Below are 12,856 nucleotides of genomic sequence, written 5' to 3'. Positions count from 1 at the left end.
AGAATGGCACAATCATAAAACAAAACATGGCAACAATGAAAAAAATGAAATGACGCCTGCATACCCTTAGTTTTTAATACTGTGTATTGCCCCCTTTAGCATCAATGACAGCATGCAGTCTTTTGTAATAGTTGTCTATGAGGCCCCAAATTCTTGCAGGTAGTATAGCCCATTCATCTTAAGCTCTATTTTGGTCTTGTCACTCCAAATTACAGTGTGCCAGAAGCTGTGAGGCGTGTCAAGGTGTTATCGGGCATATTGTAACCGGGCTTTTTTGTGGAATTGGCGCAGTAAAGGCTTCTTTCTGGCAACTCGACCATGCAGCTCATTTTTGTTCAAGTATCGTCGTATTGTGCTCCTTGAAATAACCACACCATCTTTTTCCAGAGCAGCCTGTATTTATCCTGAGGTTACCTGTGGGTTTGCCTTTGTATCCCGAACAATTCTTCTGGCAGTTGTGGCTGAAACAGGTGTGGGAAATTAACTTTTAATTGCCATTTAAACCTGTGTGTGTGTCACCTTGTGTGTCTGTAACAAGGCCAAACATTCAAGGGTATGTAAACTTTTGATCAGGTCCGTTTGGGTGATTTCTGTTATCATTATGATTTAAAAAGGAGCCAAACAACTATGTGATGATAAATGGCTTCATATGATCACTATCCTTAAATAAAAGACAGATTTTTTTTGCATGATCAGTCATATTTTCAAAATCAATGCCAAAATTTCACAATTTCTGCCAGGGTATGCAACATTTTGAGCACAACTTTATATATATATATATAAACTTGGCAAAAGAAAAGAAATGTCCCTTTTTCAGAACGCTGTATTTTAAAAAATAATTTTGTAAAAATCCAAATAACTTTACAGATCTTTATTGTAAAGGGTTTAAACAATGTTTTCCATGCTTGTTCAATGAACCATAAACAATTAATGAACATGCACCTGTGGAACGGTCGTTAAGAAACTAACAGCTTACAGACGGTAGGCAATTAAGGTCACATTTATAAAAACTTAGAACACTAAAGAGACCTTTCTACTGACTCTGAAATATACAAAAAGAAAGACGCCCAGGGTCCCTGCTCATCTGCGTGAACGTGCCTTAGGTAAGCTGCATGGAGGCATGAGGACTGCAGATGTGGCCAAGGCAATAAACTGCAATGTCTGTACTGTGAGACACCTAAGACAGCGCTACAGGGAGACAGGAAGGACAGCTGATCGTCCTCACAGTGGCAGACCACGTGTAGCAACACCTGCACAGGATCAGTACATCCGAATATCACACCTGCAGGGCAGGTACAGGATGGCAACAACAACTGCCCGAGTTACACCAGGAACACACAATCCCTCCATGAGTGCTTAGACTGTCCGCAATAGGCTGAAAGAGGCTGGACTGAGGGCTTGTAGGCCTGTTGTAAGGCAGGTCCTTACCAGAGATCACTGGCAACAAAGTCACCTATGGGCACAAACCCACCTTCACTGGACCAGACAGGACTGGCAAAAAGTTCTCTTCACTGATGAGTCGTGGTTTTATTTCACCAGGGGTGTTGGTCAGACTCGCGTTTATCGTTGAAGGAATGAGCGTTACACCGAGGCCTAGAGCGGGATCAATTTGGATCGATCTGGAGGTGGAGGGTCCGTCATGGTCTGGGGCGGTGTGTCACAGGATCATCGGACTGAGCTTGTTGTCATTGCAGGCAATCTCAATGCTGTGCGTTACAGGGAAGACATCCTCCTCCCTCATGTGGTACCCTTCCTGCAGGCTCATCTTGACATGACCCTCCAGCATGACAATGCCTCCAGCCATACTGCTCATTCTGTACGTGATTTCCTGCAAGACAGGAATGTCAGTGTTCTGCCATGGCCAGCGAAGAGCCCGGATCTCAATCCCATTGAGCACGTCTGGGACCTGTTGGATCGGAGGGTGAGGGCTTGGGCCATTCCCCCCATAAATGTACGGGAACTTTCAAGTGCCTTGGTGGAAGAGTGGGGTAACATCTCACAGCAAGAACTGGCAAATCTGGTGCAGTCCATGAGGAGGAGATGCACTGCAGTACTTAATGCAGCTGGTGGCCACACCAGATACTGACTGTTACTTTTGAACCCCCACTTTGTTCAGGGACACATTATTCCATTTCTGTTAGTCACATGTCTGTGAAACTTGTTCAGTTTATGTCTTAGATGTTGAATCTTTTTATGTTCATACAAATATTTACACATGTTAAATTTGCTGAAAATAAAAGCAGTTGAAAGTGAGAGGATGTTTCTTTTTTTGCTGGGTTTATATATATATATATATATATATATATATAGACTGGTGGCCAAAAGTTTGGAATAATGTACAGATTTTGATGGAAATTGGTACTTTAATTCACCAAAGTGGCATTCATCTGATCACAAAGTATAGTCAGGACATTACTGATGTAAAAAACAGCACCATCACTATTTGAAAAAAGTCATTTTTGATGAAACCTAGACAGGCCCCATTTCCATCAGCCATCACTCCAACACCTTATCCTTGAGTAATCATGCTAAATTGATCATTTGGTTCTAGAAAATCACTTGCCATTATATTAAACACAGCTGAAAGCTATTTGGTTCTTTAAATGAAGCTTAACATTGTCTTTGTGTTTGTTTTGAGTTGTCACAGTATGCAATAGACTGGCATGTCTTAAGGTCAATGTTAGGTCAAAAATGGCAAAAAAGAAACAGCTTTCTCTAGAAACTCATCAGTCAATCATTGTTTTGAGGAATGAAGGCTATATAATGCTTGAAATTGCCAAAAAAACTGAAGATTTCACACAAAGGTGTACACTACAGTCTTCAAAGACAAAGGACAACTGGCTCTAACAAAGACAGAAAGAGATGTGGAAGGCCCAGATGTACAATTAAACAAGAGGAAAAGTACATCTTTTGTACATCAGAGTCTCTAGTTTGAGAAATAGACACCTCACATGTCCTCAGCTGACAGCTTCATTGAATTCTACCCACTCAACACCAGTTTCATGTACAACAGTAAAGAGAAGATTCAGGGTGCAGGCTTTATGGAAAAAATTGCAAAGAAAAAGCCACTTTTGAAACAGAAAAACAAAAAGAAAAGGTTAGAGTGGGCAAAGAAATACAAGACATTGGACAACAGATAATTGGAAAAGAGTGTTATGAATCTTAACCCCATTGAGCTTTTGTGGAATGAGTTAGACTGTAAGGTGCGTGAGAAGCGCCCGACAAGACAGCCACATCTATGGCAAGTGGTACAGGAAGCGTGGGGTGAAATGTCACCTGAGTATCTGGACAAACTGACAGCTAGAATGCCAAGGATCTGCAAGTCTGTACATTATTCCAAACTTTTGGCCGAGTGTGTGTGTGTGTGTATATATATATATGAGGAAGGCACAGGCCAACAGGACAGTGACTTATTAAGACATGCCTTCAAGTGTATAAATAACCCCACATGGTGAAAACCAGATGGGAAGTTAATCTCAACCTGGGAACCTCTATGAATCATAAATACACACAGTATAAATGTAATCCCTTCACAACCAGAGGTTGGGAAAGAAGGTTGTGTTATTCCTTTGAAAGTGCTTGTTACTTTAAAGGATCATTTTAACAACAGCTTACATACATGCGGTTGTATTAAAATTATAGAAGGTAGTCCACCTGTAATAAAGGGGCTTAGGCTCACCAGTTGGATGTTGAAACAATAAGTACTCTAGACAGAGAGGACCTGTTAAGAGATGGACATCACATCCAGGTTGTAAAAGCTTGTGAGCACCTCGAGCTCCAGGTTTAAATCCCAAATTGGGACTGTAGCAGGGCGAGGGGGATTTAGGCACCTCGCTCCTCGAGGAACTGAAAAATTAGAACATGTCTGCCTATAGAGGAGCCAGCCTCCTGGTCACTTTATGCTGACATCGTCACTACATAGACCTTAATATTCGATGAGGTGAGATTTGCGTCCGGCTGCTCTTGGAGGAATGTGAGGATCTCAGCTATGGAGCAATTCACTGGGTTTTCTCCACATGAAGGGCTCCAGTGTGTAAACACACGCCACTTAGCGCGTAGAGGCATCTAGCTCTAGCCTGCAGAATGGCATCCAACCCTAGTGGGGCAAGTGATTTATGTAAGCTACCACTGTCATGTTGTCCGATCGAATCAGAATGTGGTCCGATCGAATCAGAATGTGGTGATTCGCTCGGAATGAAAAAGCCTTCAAGGCTAAGAGACAGCTAAAACTGGAGAGGTCTTATGTGTAAAAGACATACAAATGTGTTGCTGGATGCTGCCGCCATGAAACCCAGCACTTTGAATAACTTCAGTGAAAGTGATTTCCCCAGTTTGAGATAGAAACTGAAGAATGGTCTGGACGTGCTCACATGCTCACAGAGTCGAGTTGGTCCCCTTTAAAGAAGATCTATTGGCTGGGGGAAAGTGTGCTTTTAGCCCAATTTAACATTGAGTCCCAGGCTGCAAAAAAAGCAAAGTAGTTAATTTCCTTGCTTGCAAAACAGAACCTCTGATCAGGCTAATAATAGCCCATCATAGAGGTAGTTCAAAATGCGTATGCCGCTCAGCTTCAATGGAGTGAGCACTGCATCGATACACTTTGAATGTGTGGGGAGCCAGGGAAGAACACTGAATTGATAAGCTGTTCCCTCGAATGTGAATCTCAAAAATAGCCTGTGTTGAGGTGCAACTTGTACATGAAAGTACATGTCACCTATTGGCGCAAACCAGCCTGAGGGTGAATGTGCAATAAGATCTGTTTCTGAGATACCATTTTGAATGCGTGCTTGCGAGCGAGCAATTCAAGCATTTTAGATTTAAAATGGGCTGAAGCCCGTCGTCCTACTCTGGAACGATACAACAGCAGCTGTAGAACACTTATGGGCGGCAAGGAGATTGCGATTTCCTGCGCACAACATCAGTGCATCCCGTGATGGGACTGCAGATGACAGAACGCTGTAAGTGGGATAATGGGTGCACAGGCTGGCTCACTAGAGGACATAGATCGCTGCTCACCACAGAGAAGCAGTTGTGCACAGATTGTGGAGTAAGAGAAGCGTGAAGGGCTTCTTCGAGAATGTGTGTGCCTCGTGCAGCTCAACGAGCGCCTTTCTCTTTATGAGATCATCCCTTATTCAAACACAACACACAGAAACAACATGTAATATCTCTGTAATATCTGTAATATCCCGGTCCCAACAAACTCCAGCGGGGAGAGGAGTGAAATGGCACGTAAATGTGCATACGTCTCGTTACCTTTCATCTTTTTTTGTAAGAATTATTCTTATTGAACACATCGCATGGAAACAACATATTGTGTAACATCCCGGCAAACTCTGGCAGGTAGTGAGCAGAGTCAGTGTTTGTGTGTGTTTCGTGCAACGAGCACTTTCTCTTTTATGTGAGAACATTCTTATGTGAACAAAACACAAAAATAGATTTGCGGATCATCCCTGCAAAGAAAGAGTAGATAAAGGTGCGTTTGTCTCGCGCAACAAGCGCTTTTTGTGAGAACATTCTGATATGAACACAACACGTAGAAACACATTTGTGAATCACCCCGGTGAACATTGGTGGGGAAAGAGTTGCATGTAAAGGTGTGTTCGTCTCTTGCAATGAGCGCTTTCTCTCTTGTGTGAGAACATTCTGATGTGAACAACATACAGAAACACATTTGTCTACCATCCCAGTGAACTCCGGTGGGTTAAGAGTAGCGTGAGAATGTGTGTGCATATCATGCAGCAAGAGCCTCCTCTTTTGTGTGAGAACAATATTTATGTGAATTCAACACCCAGAAACACATTTGTGAATCATTCCGGCGAACTCTGGCGGGGAATGCGCAGCGTGTGAATGTGCATCTCAAACAGGTGCATTATTTGAATACAACACACAGAAACCGTTCAGCCACGGTTGCGTGGCTTCACCAATGGCTCAGCTGTCTTTGGCGGAGCAGCGGGGGTGGGATTCTTTGCCAGGTGCTGACCCGAAGGAGAGTGGTGAGTCATCAGACTGTCATTTTGAAGGAACCATGAATTTCGTGTCACTTCCATGACTATGTCATGGCATGTGTTAGCTTGAGTCGATGGCTGGTTTTTAACCACGATCTTCTGACTCTAAGGCCAAAGCTTTATGTGGCAAGTTAACACGCAAGCCGGATCTCCAGGAAGAATGGCACTTACCTTTGAGACGTAGTCTTTGACCGACTAGACTGCAGGTTCATTCAGGCGAGAACTTTCCAGCTCGACTGGGGAGGCGGGTGGGGAAATATTAATAAATATATATGAAAAGGATACAATATCTCCTGCCCGAACACTGCGAGAAGTGGGCTGTGTCTCGCTGAAGTTCTGCATCTGAAGCAAAGAACCCGTTCACTGAGAAGCGTCTTCAATGGCGAGGTGGAGAGAATCTTCACAGGGGAGCAGAGAGTCTTTTCACTGCAGGCGCTGAGTAGTACAGGCAAGAGTCGTCCAGTCCATGCTTGCAGAGAAGATCCCATCCGCTGAAGAAGTGCATCTCAACGGAAAAGCGGAGAGAGCTTTCAAGATGAGAGATTACGTCGCTGTCTTGAAGGAAGAAAATTCTGAAGAAACTGTGATTTTGCACCTGCTTATATAGGCCAGCTGCGTGCCTAAAGTGGCAGGGCTATGTTGTATAAGGGCTTCGACTAGTCGTCGGAGAAGGAATTCCCCATAGTGTTTGTGACGATGTTGAATGAACTGAACCAAAAGGGAACCACATTTAAAGGTGCTGTAAGTGTTTTTAGCCATTCTAGAATTTCCACAATCTGAGCTGATAGATTAGCCATGCCCCTTTTCCCAAAACCCCACACTCCAAATGAGCTTTATTGAGACCAACACAAGCAGAAACTGTTTTCAAAAACAACAGCAGCAAAATAGCACCCTCAACTGACAACTGTTATGAGCAACATAGCATAAAAGTGCCATTATGCCTCAATAATTCGCTGCAACTACAATACTATGAGAATGTGCAAAATGACTGACAGGCAGAAAGCGTCATATATATTACAGAATCTAGAGCCGTCACAGAGACCGGTGAGATATCTCAGGACACTTATTTCATTAATATCTTTCAGGAAGTAGCAAAAAAAAAAAAAAAAAATGCATACCTTTCCATGAAAAAAATCGCTTACAGCACCTTTAAGCATTTTAACAAAGTTAAATGAATATGATTATATCTTGTTGGATTTATTCAATATACTGAAGCTGTTTTCACTCAAAAATAATTTGTATTGTCAACTAATTTCTTAAATGTGGATAAATCAATTTTGTGCAACAACTTACCTTGAAAAAGTAAATGTAACACATTCAAAAAGCAATTGTTTTCCCAGTGTATACACATATGGGTACAGTATATACAATTTTTAAATAACACTAAACCAACATGAAATGTGTAGATATTACTGCAGTCAGATTAATTGTATTTGCTTGGATATATGACTGTTTCTTACATATAGATTTTTTTAAATCATACCAAGTAACTTCATAATAAAACTCTATACCACAATGAACACAGAATTGTGAATTTGTATGGAAAACTTTATTTGATCATAAAAATAGCATTCACAGACTTCTTTTTTGATAGCTACATATACATTGTGATCCATCCAAACAAGGAAAAAAAAAACAAAAGTAGTCCACATCTACTTGAACTTATAGTCTAATGTTATGTATAGCTTCATGAGTTAAAGCTATGGACAATGCAGAATATATATATATATATATATATATATATATATATATGCATAGTTTCATAAAAAAAACAAAAAAAAACATTGCCCCATATACTGTACATGTACTGCTTTTATCAACACAGAAAAAAGCATTTAATGTTCAGATAACATTGCAGAGAGACCACAGACAGTATACAAGAGCTCTAGAATAAAAAGGCAGGCTATCCATTACAACAGATCCCTCCCCACCCTCACAAAATCACATCCAATCAGTGTCCAGTTTTAATTCCCACCCACCCTGAAGAAAAAAAAAAAAAAAAAAAAACATCTTTACACATGCCTAATTTTCTGAGTACAAATTACAGATGTTATCCACAGTCCCTGTGTGCAGAGTATCAGCATGTTAGCATCTTCCTCTAGGTGGACATCTTTCATAAATTCTCTTTTGTACAAAGGCAACGTTTTCCTTACTACACAGGTTAGAAGTACATACAGTAGTAAAAGTCTGTACAAAAGATCGCGGTTGATACGTTCGTCAATTTGATACAATACAATTAAGACAACAGTTAAGGAAATCCCTGTTCTGGTAACTGTTTGAGAGATTACGGCCCTGTCGAAACGGATCATTTCAATTTACGAACAAATTGTGTTCAGAAACAAACATGTATTGCGTATACATATACTTACCTTAACCTCCATCGCTGTCAATTGTGTGACAGAAAACATGGTACGGCTCAGTATGGCAGATTGCGGCAGGTGCCATTTTCACAAAGCTGTCTTGTAGTATTTTAAATAGACATTGGCAACCCAAATCGTGCATGCGCCGAGAAAATGTACACGAAAATCATATGCTGCATGGACGTATCACATCGTTAACAAATTTTCACAGATGATCATCTCCATCAGGCCTGCCTTTGGTTCTACACTTCAGGGAGGTAAAAGTGTCCGTTTAAAGGCAATAAGAATCATTTGAAAACAACCATAGTGTAAATATATTGTGAACCGCTACTAAGAATTGCAGGGACTAAAATCAAACACTTTGCTCGCTTTTGAGATATTTCATTGATAGGGTTGAGCATCGCCAGTGATTTTGATTTGATTGACAAGCTTGCCATTCAATTCAGATTTCCATTCAATTTAATTCAACAGGTCTTAATTTTAATTAGTACATAGTTCCTTCTTGCCAAATGAATAAATAAAAATGAAAAATAAAAACAAATTTGATTTTCATACTACAGCCAGAAATACACTTTACACAAGCAAGCAAACACAGACGTGAATGCTTGGCCGGGCATTGTAAGTGTGGAGTCATGTTGTATATATTTAATGGATGACTACAAACCTCAGTACTCAAGGGGGCAAGCAGTTAATCCAGATTTTTCCGTTACCATGAAATGATTCAGGTTGCTAGCTGTAAACGTGTTGACATTTTAACTTAATGGCTCAGCAAGATTCTCTGTAAAACTGTTACTCTATGACATTATTTGACCTGAAAATGACCAAACTGACCACAGAAGAAGACGGTTTCTGTAAAATGTATGTTAATCTCCACTATAGCGCCCCTTGTGGCAATGCTGAGAATACAACATACTTGAGTTACGTGATAAATTGTGGACTGACACATTTTGAAATGCAAATTATGCATGACATTGATCTTGCATAGCTAGAAGCGCTAGCGTTTACGTCCTAGTGTAAAGTATATTTTGGGGCCTAAAAATATACTCATATGTGGGGGTTGGTATGTCAGGGTCCACAACTGATTCCACTAAAAAAAGGCAATTTATTATTTGATTAAAAGATGTATAATTGGATTATAAAAATCTTTTAATAATTCAAATTAATATCGAAAATTTTACCCAGCTCTATTTATTGACTAGATGTTTAAATAATCCTGCATTATGTATTGCTTTATGCTAATGTTGGGTCGAGTTTTCTCAGCTGTGCACAAGTTTAATTTCTGGAGATTCTGGCAAACCCTCAAAATAAAAACATATTTGTGCCACAAAGAAAATATCTTCCTGCCTTCATTCTCATTTTTCCTGCTGTGCGGCTGCGTGCCGCAGTTCAGTGCATTGTGAAGACAAATGCAGTCAGATATCGTACAGTAAAATGATGAGTTCTTATCTGAACATCCCATCAAGTTACGTTTCAATTTTTCTAAATAAATATACATTTTAAATATATTACTTCATTAATCAGTAGCATCGTAGTTTGAGTTTGGATTTTGCAACACACAAATTTGTCCGAAAAATGTACAAACAAAAAAACAAATGATTAATGCTTGTGCTCTGCTCTTCAATAGTTGGAATAGAGGACACACAAAGTAGTTCTGGCGCATTTGAGGAATGTAAAACTGTACAGAACAAAACGAAACAGCCTTCAATAAAAAAGCAAAATACAGATCTCACTTGCGACACGACATATAAAAACAAAGGAATGGATGGAAACTAGAAAGAGGATTGTTCTGCTGTGGAGAAGCTCAGCCCTGTGGAGTGCTCAGATGCTGAGGTCTGCATGGTTCTCTTTGTAAAGCCGCCTCTTAGACTGAGGGTTCTGGGCGAGGCCTCGGCCCACATTGGTCCCATTTGCGCTGCTGGCTTTCAATGCATTGTAATATTCCCTAAGTTGTGGAGTCGCACCCTCTTCCAGGTAACTTTCACCACTGCTGCTGTCTGATATCCTGTGGAGGTGTCTTTCTGAGCTTCCATTGGCATAATATCCAGGTCTTTCGGTCTGACCAAAAGAAGAGCTGTCGTGCAAGAGGTTCCTGTTTTTTAAACCGTGCTCTGGTGTGCGTCCAAGAACGAGTGCCTGGGGTTTGAGGGATCTCTCGGGGGTGGACGTAAAGTAGCCCTCTTTCCTGAAGTGCCTGCTGGGCCTTTGGGGGTCCTGTTGAGGTCGGAAGTGCCTTTCGGGAGTGGACTTCCGCCAAAGCAAGTCCTGGGAAGAGGCTTGCGAGTTTCGTTCTGGGGACTGATCTTTATATGATCGCTGTGTCCGGCGGTCCATGGATTTGGCCCTGTGGTGGTCTGGAGAGGTGCTGCACTTCCGGGTGGCAGAGCGATCCAAGGATCCACTGCGCACCTGAGATCCATTGCTGCTTCGCGTCTCAGCATGTTTGCGGCCTCGCCCCGCTAGATCCTGACTGGACGCTTTCCTCCCGAATCCACCCTCCTTCCTCAAAGTTTTGAAGAGCTTAGAGATGCCGCTCTCAGACTCTGACTTCTTGAACTTGCGATGGGAGTTGTTTTTGCTGCTGTCGGGGGAAGGAGAGGGGCTGGGAGGGTTGTTCCAGGTGTGATGGAGTTGAGCGCTGGAGTAAAGGTCAGTGTTGTCGTCCTTGCCTCGGTTTCTCACTCGCTCTGGCTCTCTGCCTTTCCGCTGGTGCTCTGTAAATTGGGGTGTTATGTGATATTCTGATGTATAGCTGGGCTCGGATGGACGATGAAACGGGCCACTGGCCAGCAGGGTTCTCACTTCCGGATAATTTTGTGGCCTGGGTGAGGGAGGGTAGCTGTCATCGGGCCCGTCTAAAAATGAATGACGAAAGGCATTACGTTAGACCCCCAAAAAACACATGACTAATAACAGTAATGACTTAAGGTTAGACTACAACAAATATAGGACACTTGTTGGTACACAACATTAAAATGCCAAACATCTACAAACATATGGATTAACATATTAACAAGTCAACAAGTATTCTTACTATTTAATTTGTATTTAAAGGTAAAGTGTGTATTTCCTATCACATCGTAATCTGCTGGGAAAACTATAAGTAGTGTAAGCAATTGTATGTTGATTTCTATGAAGTGTGAACACAGTGGCATTTTGAAAACACTGCTGTTTGTTTTAGCAAGACAACCGATGTAACAATAGCTGACAGATGAGGTTATTATTTAGAGACAAACACAGCTGTTGCAATTTCAGGTTCTTTTGGCACCCCAGAAAGAACTACTTTCAATGAACGCTTCATTCAGTTTGAGCTGAAAATGCCCAAAACGGGCTGTTTGTGGGGTTAAAAACACCCTGTTTCCTGCAGATTATTGGAGATTTGGGCTTCTTTAAATTTCTATCAGGATTGGTGGATAGAGACAAACTCAGGACTCACAAATCACAAACCACTGTTTTTAATTTTAGAAGTATGACCACTTTGATAGAAATTAGAACAAATATGATCTAACGATGGTCTTATGAACAAGACCACCATGTCGAATTAAGTTTGAATATTGAACATGTCATGTCAAATACTATATTTACTGTATTTACACTAACAATTTAAGCAGTAAAGACGTGAATTGCACATATGAAGGTGATGCATAAGACTAAAATCATACAGTATTATATAACGTTTTATTCATAATCTTTTTCGCTCATTTCTAATGTATTAATGTATTTGGCAGCACTCTGCTCTATAATATTGATATTTAGTGATTACACAATTATCATGATTTGCTGCTTTAACCTTTAACAATGTCAAAATAGGTTTGCAAATAATTCATGCAGTGTAGGCATGGATGCAGAGCAAACCTAAAACATATGCCTACAAGCAAACTTCCAAGAGGACTTTTAATCATATTGTAATATAAAAATGTGCCTGAAAGTGTTTTTTTTTATTATATCGGAGCAGAATTGTTCTGTTCTGATCTGTTCAGCCCTTCTCTGACCACATGATGCTACAATCTGAACATACTGATTAATAACAGTTTATAGATTATTGGCTATGTGAGATCTAGAGGAGTACTGGTGATATGAAAACATTATTAAAGTTATGTTTTTATATCATAAGCCCAGCACACAAATCACACTCAGTTGCAGACATACTGTACGTTGAGTCTGATTTGTGTTAATGAACATGACATATTAAAGCATTTCATTATTGTGATTATGATCATCAAGTGAATCTCAGGAATACATATTTACATCACATTTCGCCCCAAAATCAAAAGATGTAATACATTTTTTTTTATATATATATATTTAGCATAAAGAAAATGAAGCCTATTTTAGGTCTGTTAGAGCTAATGGGCTCTATTTTAAGAGCGCTATGCCTTAAAAGCAGCGCTATTCAATAAGTCAGTTGGCATGGACATTCTTTTTTTTTTTATTATTTTCTTCCCTTTTTCTCCCCAATTTGGAATGCCCAATGCACTCTAAGTCCTCGTG

At 40.6% G+C, this 12,856-nt stretch overlaps 1 protein-coding gene across 2 annotated transcripts in view; it reads right to left on the bottom strand.

Moving 5' to 3' along the window:
- Positions 1–7,766: 7,766 nt before the first annotated feature.
- The window catches only part of magi1a (membrane associated guanylate kinase, WW and PDZ domain containing 1a), a 184,018-nt gene continuing 178,928 nt past the window's right edge, over positions 7,767–12,856 (bottom strand). For both annotated transcript variants that reach the window (XM_051652787.1, XM_051652785.1), the window contains exon 23: positions 7,767–11,220. In XM_051652787.1, coding sequence (XP_051508747.1) covers positions 10,187–11,220 — 1,034 coding nt within the window. In that variant the 3' untranslated portion in view covers positions 7,767–10,186. The remainder of the gene's footprint in view (positions 11,221–12,856) is intronic.

Source organism: Myxocyprinus asiaticus, chromosome 24 (genome assembly GCF_019703515.2).
Source record: "Myxocyprinus asiaticus isolate MX2 ecotype Aquarium Trade chromosome 24, UBuf_Myxa_2, whole genome shotgun sequence".
NCBI classification, from domain to species: Eukaryota; Metazoa; Chordata; class Actinopteri; order Cypriniformes; family Catostomidae; genus Myxocyprinus; species Myxocyprinus asiaticus.
The sequence above is the reverse complement of the archived record's forward strand: the minus strand, read 5'-3'. Positions and strand labels throughout refer to the sequence as shown.